A 17730-nucleotide genomic window follows, 5' to 3' on the forward strand; every position below is an offset into this window, starting at 1 on the left:
AAGTTTCTCAATGTAAGCCCCTGTATTAATTCCAATCTGTGAAGCTCATAAGAGAATGTGTACATTAATCCATGCTGACATTTATAATAACTATTCATTTAATGCTAAATTATAATACATCACTTGCAAATATACACTTATGTTGCCCTGTGGGCTTATTTTAATTCACCAAGAGACTCCTCAGATTCTCCTTAATGTAATAATCTATATCGAGAGATTTAAAGAGAATAGACTGAAAACAATATTCTGTTATTAAATCTTTTGGGAAATTCCACAGATAGCGGCCAAATTCTGCCAACCTTACTCATGCAGAGAAGTACCCTGATAAGTGGTCACAGTAAAGTCAGTCCTGCTGAAAGAAATAGACCATGCCACTATGACTGAATGGAAGCAAACTTTCAGTGAATCTAAATCTACAGGTGTGCATATTCTCCACAATGAGTATGTAAATACGACCAGGGCCAATGGGATTAAAATTAAGGAGAAGCAATGTTGTGTTTGATAGCACCAAGATTTGAGAAAACATACAGTCCAGTTCAGAGACTTGTAAATAATTTGCTATGGATCTGCTTTCTCCATGAGTCTTAATTATTTTTAGGCACTTCCTTGGTTCAAGTGTCCAAATTCAAGTACATTTTTGTGCATATGGCTTGAGTCTTTGCCACCCATTATTAATTAAAATACTGTAACACAGGAGCCAAGTTTTGCTTCTGTTCTATTTTTTCATTCTTATATATTTATACATACATCTTTTGTATGTATTCATTATTCAATGAAAGGTGGCATGTACATGCCCAGAAAAAAAATCACATGCTTTCATACTACCTATTTTATTTTTCGAGCAGCTAGTACCACCTTTGGTTAAGTTTCTTTACCATTTGTTATTAATTTTATTAATTTCTTAAATTTTATATAAAAACTTTCAAGATTATTTTCTGCCTATATCGCTATTTTTGAGGAAACTTCCTGCATAAATGGTCCAGAAAGACCATTTGGTCCAAAAGCTAAGACAGTTATTTTGGTCTACTGCCATTCAAGAACTGAAAAACTGCAGTTTGTACGTACACAATAGACACTACTTTGAATTTAACAGATGATGTCTCTTTATATTTATCCATTTGGATTTGACCAGGACTTTTCCTTCACTTTTGGCTTTCCAGCACTTTCAATATAGTAAGCTGTGCTAGGAACTAGAATCAAAACTTACTGAACTGGGTAAGCAAATCTACTCTTTGTAACTTTCCACAGCTCAAGCACAATGGACAACGGAGATATATGATTCAAGCATAAAGGGTCAGGTCTAGATGGAATGAGATGAACAACACTGGGACAAATACCTCACTGATGGTTAGTCAGCAAAAATATCAGGGATCTTTCATAACAGTAAAACTAAAATAACTGATGTGCAACCCTGTATCTACATCAGCAGGCAAGTCATTTCTACCATAAACACAACCTTTAATAGACAGTAACTGATTATTTACTCTCTATTTCGGGGACCTTTACTTGCCATACTGACACCCCTATCCCAAGTTTTATAGACTCAACTTCAATAGAAGACAGTTTCCTATGTTTTGAACATTTGCAGTGCTGGATGAGGTTAACTGCACTCAAAACTTGGGTTTCCCACATCTTCAAATGAGATTTGTTTTCTATCACTCACTTTTCTCAAACTAGCAGCATAGCAATAAAATGCTGGACAGACAAAGGGAATGAACATCTTCCGCCCTATACTTGTTTCCTGAGATAGCATTCAGAGCATTAGTCAGAGGTATCCATTTCTGGGTAACATAGATAACAGCTTACCATATAAGGCTTTGGAGGAACATCTTAACTGCTCCCTTGAAAATGCAGGCCCAGACTTAACTGCATTTGTTGCATTTAACAGTTTTTAAAGCCAGAATGACCCATACAATTACCTTGCCTGGTGTTCTGCATAACACAAACTACAGGAATTGCACTGAGCTCCCAAAGTTTGGTTAAAATAGATAGATTCATAGAATATAGCTGCCTGTGTACTCTCTGCATTTTCTCATGCATCTTTTTTTATCTCAGTGAGTCTTTTACTGTATACAGAAATCCTATGACTGGGAACCAGGCACTGTAAAGAGCTCAGAGGATAAAGAAACTAGTCTCTACCATTTAAAAATAAAACTTATGTCTTGAGGTACAAATCTCCTTGTATACTTTCATATATGTACTTTCCTCATATACTTTCTTTTGTTGAGAGTTTTCATTGAATGAAAAGATGGTTATCCTTTGAATGTGTATTTACTGAGCTTATTAATAATTTAACAACTAAGAAATAAAAGTAGAGATTTGAGGAAACTATACCTACAAAAGGAAAAAATAATTTTTTTTATTATGTAGGCGATCATGCACTGGAACCCACTGTCCAGAAAGGTTGTAGAATCTCCATACTTAGAGATATTCCCAACACTACTGGACGTAGCCCCTTCCAGAGAAAGCAGCTCTAGGTGACTCAGCTTGAGCAAGAGTGTAGACTAGATGAGCTCCAGAGGACCCTTCTGTGATATCTGAGGAACTGAGGTCAGCTAAGAGCCCCCTTCTACATCCCCAGACGGAAATAATTTCTAAAAAGTAAGTGAAGCAGTGCAAGCTAATTTTTGCATTTAGTTATTATTTATATCGGTGTTTATGCAGAAGTATTATAACACTGCAAGTAAATTAGTATTTCTATAATATTTTCAAGAGACAAGGCATCTGCATATTTGTGTGTTTGCATATTTGCACAGACACTGTGTATCAAAATAGCCTTGTTTTTCTTGGATGATAAAAGCAATTCACTGCCTTTTTAAGATTAGTACTCAAAATTCAGCACCCACGTACTTATTATTCATCTGAGTTGATTATATTTCAGCTTCTTTATGTACTCTCTAAACTATGCACTAATAAAATCTTATTAGACTATTATCAACTATCTTAACATACAAATGCTGCAAGTTGCAAGGATTTTCTGGTCTGAGGGTATGACTCTAGATTACTTAGCAATCAATGCATTTGTTATACTGCCTCTGGCAGTTGCTGCTTCTGGAAAGCTAACAGATTTTTACTATCATTCAGCCAATTTGCAAACGAACTGCAGCCTTTAAAGGCACTCAATTCATTCCAAAACAATACAGGAGTGAATTCAGACTGGGTAAGCTACTATGATTTACTAACATCTTCTCTTAGCTGATATTCCACAGCAGGAAATTTCTGTTAGAAATACTCCAGGTATTTAGGACCTTAACTTGCAATAAATTCTTTGAAGTCAAAAAGTAGGATTTAAAAATCAATGAAAGGATATGGCTCAAAAATGCCTTTCTCAAGACTATATTGGTGCAAATATTATCACTGAGCACTCACAGATGATCTGACCATTTGAAAAAAAAGCCTCAAGATCTAGAAGTGTGAGATAGCATTGAAATCAATGCATTTAATTCCTCAAGTTGTTCATCTGATTCATCTCTATAACAAGAATACATGACCGTCTCTAGAACGGACAGCTATTTATAGTAGCAGTATCTCTTGTGGTGGAGTACGCTGAAGTCTGCTATTTTTAAAGTTGTTATAGAAGGACATTAGTGACAAAACAAAATAAATGTTTTAGTGAAGAATTACATGGTTGAGAAATCATACATGAGTGATACTCTTCCCAACAGATTTCACAGGTTTTGCATGAGTACACTTCAGGCTACAATAGAGGAAGTCTTGTTGGACTATACAGGAAGCAGTTATTAAATTCACTTGGCAGAACTAAAGGAAGTGATAATCTCCATTTTTGCTCTTTTAATGGCACCTGACTCGCTATCATTTAAGACCACAGATGACTCCACAACGAGTCTGCATTGTAAAGAAAATGTTACTAAACATACTGTTAGAATGAGTTGCCCCTATTAGAAAACACAATGCAATTTTGGTGCTTGTAATAGATCCTGAAACACTACCAGAAAATGAACATACAAGTCAAATGTAGCTATTCCAACTGCTTAAATATTGCTGTAATTAAAAATATATAAGCAAAAGGATCCCAAAGCCTTGGAGCTTCATAATAAATGCTACTTCTTCAGAAGTCAAACCCTCTCTGCAGTAAACACATTTGGTACCTGCATTAGCAAAAGACTACTTGTACACTCGTACTTATCAGATGCCAAGTAAAACTAGGAGATAATCCCTAAGTTCATGCAGTCATACAGACTGCTGCTGAACATATTTTCAGTTGTGATGACAACTCCATAGCCCCTCTGGTCAGATCAGGTATGCTTTTGCCCACGTTTCAGTAACTTACAAAGAAATGTAGAAACAGCACAGGTGTATGTGCCCTACCCTAGACCACTGCTCACAGAGGCCCATTTGCCAAAGTCTTCGGGAAAACAGAAACACAGATCTGTAAACAGCTCTCATTTTTCACTATGTGAACACACACTGTAAATATATTGTGCTACTTCATAAGCTCTCGCCCTTTCATCAAATTGTACACTTTGAAATTTCCCTGAAGGCATCTCTTTGCATTCACGTAGATTCTTGAAATGTTTTTGTAATGTTTCTGTGGGAGATTGGGTAAAAATACATTTAATGTTTCCAACAAATAAATTATGCTTTAATTCTAAGAATCTATCTAAAATTAATTTTTTAAGCTCTCCCCAGAATCGTTTGGAATTGTAAAACTCTAAACCCAATAGGGTTTAACAATCTTAAATGTTTATATTATTAAGACTTGCAGTTCTTAAGTGTTCGTTATCCCCTTACAGGTTTAGGACACTGAACCTCCTCATCCTTTCATTCAGAGATTACTTCAAACAATGTAATGATGTGATTACACCCTCTGCTTCATCTGCTTGATTTCAGAGGTGAATTCCTGGTTCTGTAGCAGAGAAAGATTTTTTCTTGACAACATTCCAGGTCCAATATGCTGGGGAGTACTGATCCAGCTTGGAATAGCAAGAATGGCCAAGTTGTGGAAGCTCAAAAATGTTCCCAGAACGTTGAGCTCTTATTTTCATTTGCTGTACCCTGAAAATTCAGGGAGACCTTGATGAGCAACACGGAAGGCTTACAAGGCCTGTAAGGCCTTAAATGAGGCAGTACTTTAGCTGAACATTAAGATTCAAAATATTTCGGCGTCCATTTAACTACTTATGCACACTTTTCAAATTATTTGAAATTATCACACTAATTCTCTCTCTAAGAATTAGTAGAGAAACTATTTGTTTCTTTCAGAAGTGGGATAATCAAAGATTATCTGTATTCTCAGAATTGAGGTATTTATTGTTCCACAGGAATAAAGATGTTGGATTGCACTGATAAGGGTAGTTTTGAGCATTTCCAGAATAACTTCTGTGCTGCATACCCCGGGAAATGCCACATCCTTCAATTACTTACTCTGAAAGGAGTAAAGAAGATGTTGAGTTTGCCGAAGAAGTTAAGGAACACAACATTATACTGAAGTCATTCCTCTGACAGAGTAGGCATGGAAAGCTCACCTGGGCATACCTCTGGGGCATCTCAGAACCAGGTCTTCAGTGTATCACAAGACGTGCTTGGTACTTTGCAAGATTGAGCTTTTTAGTCATAAAAATATATTCTACATATAAAAATACAGCAGATGTCCTTCCAAAAATCATTAAGTGTTATTCCCTCCCACTGTTTTATACATTCAGAAATAGACAGTTGAGATATACTGTAAACAGTGCAAAAGACTGTTTTAAAAACACATATTTCATTACATTTAAGCGCCAACTGTAAGAAAAGTTGAGAAAGGTTTTATCCTCAGAGAAATTCTGGTCCAAGCCGAACTTTTGTTTAGTGAGTTGTAAACAAATGTCTTGGAATGCAGAGAATTCTCTCATTTCTTTCCAGCTAAGGTAGTCTCAAAAACATCAAGTCCTGCTTTGAAGTAAACCTGAGCTGAACTGATGCTGTTCAGCACCTCTGACAAGGCTGCTTGAATGGTCTCATTTGACTGATGTAGTTTGCAGTGCTCCAGTGCCTCTAGCAGTACTGAAAATTGGCTTGTCCTTTCATCTAGTCTGTAAAGAATATTTCTAAAAGAGAACAATGGAGAATGATAAACTTTTTGCTCAAAACAATCTTCAGAAATCATCAAGAATCCCTGCAAGTATCAGTCCCATGTTACAGATGATATATGCTATGCACAGTAGAGCTGACCCATGGCAGACTGGAAGACAATTGCATATTTATTATGGCTTTGTGAACTGCATCTGCCCATTGATCTATGTGTAAATACGATGAAACATTCACAAAGTCTGTGAAAGAAATCTCAAATTCCTCTTTGGCCTTTGAAAATTTCATCAATATCTTGAGCATATGCCCATCACAACCCTCATGAAGAATTTCATGTCTCAGCCGGACTCCACTTAGTCTTCTCTAAAACAAGTTTAGTCCTTACTTTGGACTGTAGGCATGGAACTTTTTTTCCTATCTGCTCCCATTATTTATTTCATACTTCAGAGGAGAAATGCTAGCTGCATTGAAGTAAATGGTAAAACTCACTGTCTTCAGCTGCACCTTTATTTCATCCTTTGTGGCATCAGAGCAAGAACAATCCATCTTTAATGTCACTTACTTGAGGAAAGAAATAAGTGGAATACACAGTTAAATCCTACGAGATTAAAATCTTTTTTTTTTTCTCCTATAATAATATCTGAAAGACTTTTTTAATGGTTCATTTGAAAATACATGCAAAGGTAATGCCCAAATCCTTGAAAGATTACCTGTATGATGTGCTGAAGGCTCATTATTCAAAGTTAGTCATTGATTTCAATGAGACCCTTTGAAACAGGCTATAAATATTATCTAAAAGCAGGTGTAATCATTATCCTAATTAGAGGATCATGTAAATATCATAAATCTCCACCCAGGGGCTCCTTTGATTGTAAACAGAAGCGAGTGAAATTTGAAACAGAAAAGCTACAAGGGCTCTGGTGCCTCATCATCTGATCCTTAACCACTAGGCAGGGGTTCAGGGCAGCAGAGCTGTTGTTTCTCTGAATGAAACCAGCAAGAAATCAGGACAATTTAGATAATCCATTAGTAACCTACTTGCATGACAGGACAGGTCCAATGACAACTTCAAGATCAGTAATAAAACTGCTAACTACCTATAAGACAGATGACCACAAAACTGTATCTTATTACTATAAGTCATTTAATTGTGTCCATGAAGAAGAATGGTGATGACACCACAGAACAGCTATGATCTTCTGCCATGTTTTTCAGACTGAAAAGGTGCTTTGAATGAAAGCCAACATTTTTCAGAGATTGAAGTTATATTATGGCCTGTCCTCAAAGCTTTTCTGTGATATAGTAAATGAAAACTATGTATGTTGCGAGCTAGAAATATTCTTGCTTGGTTGGCTTTTAAGGATAGGCTGTGCAGTGGGAAATACTGTAGTTTTCAAAGTGGGGATTGATTTTGCTCCCTCTGAAATCAATTCAGGGACTCCTGCTGAGATCAGTGCCAGCAGAATCAGGCTTTTGAAGAACTCTCCTCTGTCATATCCACAGTTCACAGACAGTCAGAAGCCTGTTCACAACCCCACAATGCCCTTGAACAGCACGAGCAATGCTAGAGACAATCACATTGTTTTCTACTATCAGGAGGTTTGTGACAGTCTTAGCTGGTGGCTGGGAGAGCTTGAGGTAGGACTCTGCTCCAAACACTTACAGCACTGACAACTTGATCTATATTAGGATCACTCTATTCCTTTATAATGTCAACTAATAAAAACTTCATAGGCCAATAACCCATCAGCAGAACAATGCTATCTTAGACTTCTAGGAATCAGACTCTAAAAAGGTAGATTTGAAGGCTGGAGCTTTTGAGGACTGCTAAGAAAATATTTGAGTTGAATAGAAAATGATCTTTCATATTCATATCTTCAAACGTGCTGTAAATGAGGCACATATGCCAAAAATACCAAACAGAAGAAAAAAAGTTTACCATGAAATTAAAGAATGCTAGTTTAATTTTAATGCTGGGACTCCATGGCAGGTGGTCCACTGAAAAGACAAACATTCCCAACCCATCTCACCTGATTACAGTGCAAATCAGCATCTAATGAGAAAAACAGCACTGTGATGAATGAATGAGACAAGCAATCTGTTATCATGGTTTAGAAGAATATATTAACGGTTGAGATAGTAATATGACCTAAGCATAGCAGATTGTGTAGCAAGATATAATCTATTTTTCATGTATATAAATACTTTAAAATAATAAGTAACATCACACAATCTCTGTTTTTCTCTGATTTTCTACTAGAGACTATCACCAGGATCATATTTTCCAATTACTCATATTTTCTTGACAGTTAAAATCACCCTTTTTGTTGCATAAAATGATTTCTGCCTTTATACATGTACATGAGAATCAATTTCTATAATTTCATTTCTTATCTCTGTCCTGACTTCGTCAAATGGGACGAAGAAATCAGTAGTCTAGTTTATTACTCCCATACCTTCAAGAGTCAGAAAAGTGTTCATTAAAAAAAAAATTACATAAAAACTAAAACTCTGCCACTACTTTGGCAGAAGGTATTGCTGTGTGACCACAACGTGTACAACGATACCATGATACTTTCATTTACACTGTGAAATTCAATTACCTAAACATTCTTTAATACAAATTAGTTTTGTAGCCTACATCTGTAGAACAATGATTCCAGCCTTTAGCCTAATTGCTTGAGTATCTACCTTCATCTTTAACTATTCTCATCCTATACATGTAATTCTCAGTCAGCCTGACCCACACAAAATGAGAAAACAGAAAAGTTCAGAACATTGCTGATGACACTAATGAAATTACAACACACATCACTCATCTTAATGGGCTTGTTTCAATGACACATCACAGTGACCTGAAAAGTGTAACAGTGAAGTTGGAAAACTAATTAATAACTTCAGGTCCTTTAAAGAGATAAAATTTGTCCATACAAATGAATCAGCCACAATAAAGTAAGGCAAAGAAACTTATAAAATGGATTCTCAGTGAACCTAATCTGCCCCTTTTATGAGACATTTGCAGGACCAGGAACATACAATATTGATTGAAATAATGCTGATGCAGTTAAATGCTGTTTTACATTGTCACAAATAATGTCACCCTTTCTAAATCAAAATGAATTTGAAAAATTCTTGAATGATAACACTAAATAAAATAATGACTTCAACACAGCTCAAAATAATTTGGAGGTGATATAAGAACAATTGGCTAGTAAAGACTGAACTAGCTTACTACATTAATCTTGACATGAAAAAGGATTGCTTAGCTTACAATAAAAGTAGGCATGCTGGTGATGTGCAACATATAAGACAAGTTATTCAGGTACTTACATATAGATGCTTATCAAAGTGTTCAAGTTTGAAATTTTGGAAAGAATGAAATTATTAAATTATCACGATCCAACAGCATGCACATGACCAGGGTAGATGGGGATGTGACAGCCAACCTTTTAGGACAATACAGCAGTAAATGTCAGTGTATTCTTTCACAGTTCCCAACAACTATTCTTCTCAGTCCCCAACAACACAGCGTGTCATATTTAAGGAACCAATACTTGGAATTTGTTAATAATTTTTGTTTGCTACACAGCCTATCCTTTCTTAAGGACCATTAGTTACCTTCTTTTAGTGCTCTCATTTATAATGCCTAAATGTTTTATAAAGGTATATCTTACAGAAAGGTATTTCGAAATCACGGAGTCTCAAATTTGAGTACCTGCCAGGAAGACATGTATTTTCATAGTATCAGCAGCCAATAAGCCATAGGTAATCTGGGCATCAGACTTCACTGAACACGAGTCAAAAGAAAGGCATTTCAAAGGCATCATCATGTAACAACAGCAAACTAGAAACACTCTACCCCTGCCAGATAGAAATTTATCTTGCATTAAGAGACTGGAGTTTGGACACCTCTAATTGAGTCACTTATGACAAAGGGGATTTAATCAGTATGCATTTAATAAAATCCTGGTGGGATGTGGGACTGCAAAGAGACAATTATTCTAAATCTGAATCAGTTTCAGAGGCCAGTTTCTGAGAGGCTGTATTGAAGGAAAAAAAACACCCTGATTTTGGCAGCTCTGTGCAGCGTCTCAAGGCTTTGGATTGATCACTTGCCAAATAAACAAAGGAAAAAAAGAAGACAAACTGTAATGATAGCTAGTTGCAAGACATTATCTTTTATTCTCCTACAGTTATCTTTGATTACAACACTTTTTTAAAGGTAATGAATGCACTGTCATAAAACACCAATCTCTTACTGAATTATTACTAAAGCCTAACGTAGCCCCTAGCTTAAATTTCATCCTGATGCACCCTGCAAGCCTCAGATCTTTGTCGGGACCTTCAGTGCACTAATAAGCCTTACTGCAAGGGCTGAACATCAACTTTAACTTTCACTTGTTTTTTCCACTGTTGAAAATCTGCTCACTTTCCAAAAGTTTTTTCTTATGTTGGAGTAAATAAGATCTGTCAGTAGAAGAACCACTTCTACAAATTCAACAGTATAGATTAACTTCACAGAACGGAAATGGAAAGAAAAAGAAGCATTAAGATGCAATTATACTTCAGAAGTTGCAAGCCATTATTTATCACAGCTAAAGAGCATTCCTCTAATTAATCAGGCACGATTTTCTCCAGAAATTGAGTTAATCTACAAATGTCGGAAAAAGCCACAAAAGCTAACATGATCAGATTTTATTTTATTTTTTCCAAAGAGCTTTCATCCCTTATATGCAACCTCACATACACATAAAAAATCCTCCATTATTTTTTCTATAATTATTTAGAGCAAGGACCTGTATATTTATACCTCACAGTGATGTATGCATTAAATTAACTATACTTTAAAGAGTTACTTTCTGTCAAGAACTGGTAGGAGATATACTTCATTAAATCTCAAATAATACAGCTGTTGGTAACAAATGAAAGCATGTTATTCTTTGATTTAAACTACCTCTGCTTTTCAAATGAAGGAAACATATGCTGAATAATTTGGTAGAAACTATTTTTCTTTTAAGGATGTCTTAGACTGTAATACGCAAATTCAAAGCAGATGTGCTACGATTTTGTAAGGACTTGAAGGAAGTGAATTAATAAAATTATTTCTAAATAGCTTACAGCTGATGATCTGAAGGCTTCATAGTGATTTTTATTTAGAAACTGTATAAAACATCCAATTCCTGTGGAGGAATAGCATTTATAAACAAAGCTGCAAGAAGTAGTGACCAATGCGTGATGCATCAAACTGATCTGAACTTGATTTCTAGCTCACATTCTCATCCTGACTAGCTTTATGATCTTAAATAACTCCATAACATAAAGCTTGTGAGACCACTGTCAAAATCAGAATGGTCTTTATCATGCGAGTTATTACTGGATAAATAATTAACGATATCATGAAGTGTCCTTAAAAGTTAGGACAAAATTTTATATTTCTCTTACGTTCTACAGCATATATATATATAGTATTCAGTTTCAAAATCATAATTAAGATAATTTTCCAGTTAAAGATCTGACCACTAAATCCCTAAGTGCTGTGGCCTAGTTAATACATTTTGGGAGTGAGTATTACATATTAACAGAGCCAAGAAACACCAGTAAAGAATCCAAAAGTGAAATAACCAGCAGCATTTACCACACCTCAATGTATAAGATGCAGGACAATTATTGAGGTGTCATTAAAACTATAACAAATGATTTCGTTCCATATAATAAAATGCAAGAAAAAGAATTTAAAAATTAAACATTTTTGGTTTGGGTCAGTCAAAAATGACTCAAAAATTATAAGAAAGTACTCAAGAATATTTTTTATTTGAGACCGCAAATGAAGAGTTCAAAATGAAGAAGCTATAGAGTTTTCACGAGACAGAATTACTGCCTGCTGTAGAAACAATAGGTTACTGTTTTCTTCTTTTCTTTTTTCTTTTTTTTTAACTGAACTGTTCTACATGTTTACTCACATCACAGTTTAAAATCAGAAGGATATCTGCATCTTTAATGCCTCTCCTCTGTAAATCCAATGAGCAGTTTTGTTTACATAGAGATTTATTAAGGACTTTAATTTTCCTACTCAAATGTACCTCTAGAAACTTGAGACTTAGGGTATGCGAATATTGACACCTGAGGATCTACTGCCATTTATCAATACAACATAAATCCAGTAGACTCTGTGCATGTCAGGAATGTTTATAACATAACTCAATCTGAAAGGAAAACATTTGTTCTAGTGAACAACAAATTCTTAATTGTCACGAGATTAGCCTATTTGTGTGAAGCTAAAGGCATCCATGCTATTCTGTTACCTGTGGTACTGCTAGTATCAGTGTTCTGGTGGGTATTTTCATAGAGAGTTACAAAAAAGATGGCACAAGACTTTCAGAATGTAAGAGTTGATCAGCTGATGCACAAAAGACAAAGAAGTTCATGAAAGAGGCAACAAGAAGACATATCTCAACAAGTAATGACCGTATCAGACAAGCTAACCTGCTTTCATTGCCAGGAAATTGCCCCGGGTCTTTGCTTCAAACTATGTTTATTTATGGCTGAAGTTCTTCCTCAACACAATTTTTAAAATTTACTTTTAATTCTGCCAGAACTTGTGGATAAGACTAAAATATTTAGATGAAAGTTGTCGTTTTACGCTTCCCTCTCAAATGGAAACAGAATATCATGGGAAGAATACGGTACTGTCAAATTTTCATGAAGTTGTGCTAAAAATGAATTGATTTACACTTACACTGTGCCAAACAACCTGCTGATATCAGTCTTCATTACTTATATTTGGTCAGAATATCCTGATATAATTACCCATGATCTGAATTATGCTAGTAACTATAACAATTTTATTGCTCACTATAATGAATAATGCATCAGATATGCTCAAATATTGCCATGTGATAATGACAGGAATGAGGAATCTACGTAAACATAGTATACATACAGTACATATATACAGCAAGAATAAGCCAAAGCTATGGCACTGAGAGAACAAAATACAAAGAAGATACGAGAAAGAAGCATTAGTTCCCCTATAGTTGCCAGGCTAGGTTTCAACCCACCTCCAGCAATAAAGCAAAAAATCCACTTTTTCGTTCAACTTCTAGAAGAACAAAACAGTACAGACCCAGAGAGCTGTGAATTAGGACAAACACAAGCCTAAAAATGATGCCTAAACTTCAGCAAATTTGTCAAGTACTTTGATTGAGGTTGAGAATATGAGTCCAAATGGGTATACAGGAAGCAATCATTTTTTCATGAAGAATACGTACTTTACTGTGCACACAAATTCTTCCTTCAGAACGCTATAAATTACAGTATTTATGGAATCTTAATGATCTAAACACAGTTGGAGCCTGAAGGTCAAGGCTGCAAACTGCATCCTAAATTTCTGTTTACAGATGAAGCAAAGTATTTATTGCTGCACTGCTTGTGCTGCTATAGTTAAAGGGCTGCCAGCATCTCCATTATAAACCCCTATTTCAGGGCTTTATAACTTGACCATCCATCTTCCCACTGGCATGAAACATGGCATATGAGGTCCTGGCTATGAGATTTTTTTGTTTTGTTTTCTTTACTAAATTACAAAAAGAAAAGTATGAAGTTATACAAGCAAAAAGTACATTTTTTCCTCCAAATATTCCTAGTGTACCTGTGATACTATTCAATAACAGCTTCAGAACACAAAGCACTTTTGTATAACTACATCAGTTAGCAGATGGACTTCTAATCTATAAACACAGAAAAATAACCCAAACACAGACATACTGATAGAGAATTTTTGTTTTCTTTTTTTCAAAATCATTGTTGCACTTTCTTTTCAAGGTCAGGAAAGGAACTCAGAAAGCTACCACTGCCCTTGATTCTGTCTACATTAAATTTAAGCCTACATTATGACTGTACACCTTTTTTAACAGTATTAAGAATGCCTTTTTAAAAAATTTTTTAAAGTATCAAAATGATGATACACAGGGTACACGTCACTTTATATACTACACATTTAGGAACAGTTCTGCGATCTGATCCCCCTGACAGGCAGTATGGATCAGTCATTGATACAGAGTCCTTTAAAACTACCCCATTTGCCTTCATTCTATGGCCCAGGCTATGCAAAACATACCCATGAGGTCAGGGTATCTTTGGCAGTGACACAGATCTGCAGACCTACTTTTTAAAAATTGAAAGATAGAATGAAAATAATATTTAAGAATCTACCTGGCTAATGCTGCAGAATACATATTAGATAAAACATTCTAACAGGAGATATGATGCTATGAATGGTGACTAAGGCTCTATCACTCACTCCACTGTTGTCACCAACTGGTTGAAAATCAGACAAGAAGTATGTAATTAAATATGTTAAATAACACTACATGGGATCTTGTGCAATCCTAAATCTTCGATGAACTACAGAAGTTTTAAATAAAATATAAGTGAAGATTGTAAAGCACTATAAAACTTCAAAATATTTTCTATTTTTAAAAGCTTACTGTATTATCTAATGCCAGTATCTGTCATTCTGCCTGAGTTGCTACCATTAGTACATCTCGTTAGCATCGATGTTTGAAATGCTACTTTGCTGCATTCTAATGACCTCTTGTAATGTAATGAATTTATGTTTTCTGCAAAATATGAGATTTAAAAAAAAAAAGCCTTAATCTTGAACACTCATAGCAATTTCTTTTAGATGAGAAAGACACTTCTGAAAAACAAGCAAGCAGCGTAAGATTCGCACTTTAGCTCAAATGAAGAACACGTGAAGCAACATACCTGTAAAGTCCTGGAGGAGCTTGCTGAACCAGGAAGTTTTTCTCCAGGCTTTGCAGCACATCGTTGAGCATCCTGACTCTGATAGGAGCTCTCTCCCTGGGGTCATTAGCTGGGCGCATCTCATCTGATTGGAACAATTCCGCGGTGTCTCTCAGACGTGACGCCACTGCAAGCAATTGAGAAGCATCTACTTCTTCACCTAGGAACACTAAGAGAAAGACAGCTGCCAGTGTTTCAGATAGCATAATTTATAACTCTTGCTCATAAATTAAAAATACAGTTGAGTTAGAGCCTGAGCCTCCTTTCCCTCATAAGAACTATGTAACGGGCCAAGAAAAGCCACAGATCATTGTCCATATACTGTGATCTATTTTTCAAAGAGAATCGATGAGGGCTGTGATATTTTAAGATCTTATAAGCTATGAGTTTGGAACATACCATTCAAAAATCAGCCATGAAGGGAGCAATCTTTACCTATCAGCATCAGTAAAGTTACCTTCTGAGACCATACTTATTCCACGCCATTGGATGCTGCTGCTCTCAAGTTTGAAAGAGAGGGGCTTGTGGTTAGATACCATAATGACTGCTGTGTAGAAGAATATAATTTACAGAATTTCATTAAATTTCTTTCAATGTTTCAAAATCCTAGGGCTTAACAATGCTTTTCATGTATAGGTTTGGTTTCCTTCTCACTGAGTCTGGAGGAATATAATGTTTGATTAAGTTAGGCTGTTACCTCAGAAAAGTATTCTCCAAGCATATGAGCTTGGTGTAGTGCAAAATATCTGTAACCTCAGTTTTCAAGTCAAGGGCAAATCTGCACAGTTGAAGAACTTTCAGGTACTGTGCATACATGGGACTTGTGTAAACATGGAAAGGTTTAAATTCACTGTTAGAAGTAACACTTTGGTTTTGACAGAGCCCTTCATATTCTAATATACAATATTTATATTTTTATTCTGAATATGATATAAATAATTGTAAATATTAGCTATGCTTTTAGGGATGGTGAGATAAAGACAAAAATATATCATTCCACATTTGGAAATTAATCCACCCAGACCACACTTTCAAACAAACTGCAGTAAATGCTCATACTGCTTCTCCATAGCATTCATTTTATTCCTAAATGAACTACATTTTCCTCCACAGTTTCAGTGAAAAGCACAGATCACATCACACTTTAAACCAGCAAGCATTATAAAACAAACACTTCAGTCTGTGGCCAGTGTTACCAGAAAGAACTACAAGTACTGCTTTCAGGGCATCAGTGGTTTATACCACAACAGACTGAACTTCATTGCCAATGGAAAGTGTGATTAATGCTTTTCTCGCATTGAAAAGCTGGGACTGGAAGGGCAAATGACTTCCAGATAAATTAACTAATAATGACTTAGAACACTTTGTGATGTTTCTAAAGATAAAAGAAGAAAATGGAAGCATATCTTCCCTCAAGAGAAAACAATGATACTATATTTGTATTCTTTGTCCTTATCTCTTCAGTATGAATCATGATGAATCATCCGAGGTAGTTGTTTAGTTCTTAAATAAATAAGATTGCAAACACAGGAAAGTCACTCAAGAGTATATCTATTATGCTCTCAATCAGTGAATTATACTGTTGAACATCATTACATTTGCTAAAGGTACCTGGATTTTATTCAGAATAGGTAACATCAAATATGTATATATTATTATTGTTATTTTACAGATGCTGAGCATAGTTGCTTCTCCTTACAAAAGCACTTGCTCTTAGGAAAAACAGTGAGAGAGATTTAACATTTTTAAATTGTGTTTGTGCCCCCCAGGATCAATATGCTTGCCTAAGAAGAATAGGCAGAGACAAATCATCATGTAAGGCATGACACACTCCATGCATGTGAACACGTGTTTGCACATAAGAGGGGAAATTGCTCCAGGTTTTGATTAGCTTGAGCATTCAAGGTTGGCTATATTGTGGTGCTGTATTAACTAGAAAGATTTTTCATGCTGTGCAAAATTGGATGATCAGATCTGGCAGTGGAAAATCTGAAAGTGAAAGCTTTGTAGAAATTATGCTAAAGGGGGAAGAAACATAAATCCAAGGACATCCTTGGTGCAACAGATATGTTGCCATCAGCTTTGATTTTCATACCATGACTGCTGCTGTTCAAGCAAACTAATCTGCCATTGCTACTACAAGTCTCTTTTCAAAGAGACATTAGAAAGGTGTGTTGTGACATTTTATTATGCACATCAACATACAAAATTATCAATGGCTTTGAACAGAACTGCTGAAACAAACATGGAGTACTGATACAGAATAGACACCCATCCTTCCATTTCAGTACCAAATGCTTTGTTCATGGAAAGTGCATTTTGGCATGATTTTCATAAAAGCCTGATATATAACATCCTTGAAAGGATACTAAGATGTTGGTGTTTCATGGCAAATTAGGTATTTCTGACATACACATAGATAATTGTTGCATTTTTCATCTTACTAGGAGTCAAGAATAATGGGTGGGAATAATACAGAAATCCTTTTGAACGTTACAGGGAGATGGAGCGAGTAACTCTGAAGAGCATCCTAAATGATCAGGGAAATACGGTCAAGCTGAAGACTAGTAGATAGCTGTAGGCAATGAGCGTGCAGTCATCAAGTAAATTACAGAGATATTTCTATATTGATTTTTCGAAGGATGGAGAGTTCAGAAGGATGTTTTGAAATATATGAGTTGAGCCAGGCCTGTAGAAAGTTATGCAGACTTTCCCGGAAATAGCTTATCAAACACCAGATTGTTTTTAACTCCTGGTAGCTCTACCTACTATTACCATCACAAGTCTTTCAGCTGATGTATCACCTGTAAAAAAATATCCATTCTGAGAAGAAAAAAGGGCCTAACTGAGCAGACAACTGATGCTGTGTCAGCTACAGAACTTTACAGCACAGCTTTT

The 17730-nt window shown here is 35.6% G+C and overlaps 1 protein-coding gene across 1 annotated transcript in view; it reads right to left on the reverse strand.

Annotated features, from left to right (window-relative positions):
• Positions 1 to 5848: 5848 nt before the first annotated feature.
• Positions 5849 to 17730, reverse strand: part of NAALADL2 (N-acetylated alpha-linked acidic dipeptidase like 2) — a 264780-nt gene continuing 252898 nt past the window's right edge. The window contains exons 13-14 of the mRNA XM_065748482.1: positions 14794 to 15001; positions 5849 to 6047 (exon numbers count right to left, since the gene is read on the reverse strand). Of these exons, the coding sequence (XP_065604554.1) occupies positions 5849 to 6047; positions 14794 to 15001 (407 nt within the window). The remainder of the gene's footprint in view (positions 6048 to 14793; positions 15002 to 17730) is intronic.

Source organism: Cyrtonyx montezumae, unplaced genomic scaffold, assembly GCF_038088225.1.
Source record: "Cyrtonyx montezumae isolate F1298 unplaced genomic scaffold, pur_monq_1.0 scaffold_5, whole genome shotgun sequence".
Lineage (NCBI taxonomy): Eukaryota > Metazoa > Chordata > Aves > Galliformes > Odontophoridae > Cyrtonyx > Cyrtonyx montezumae.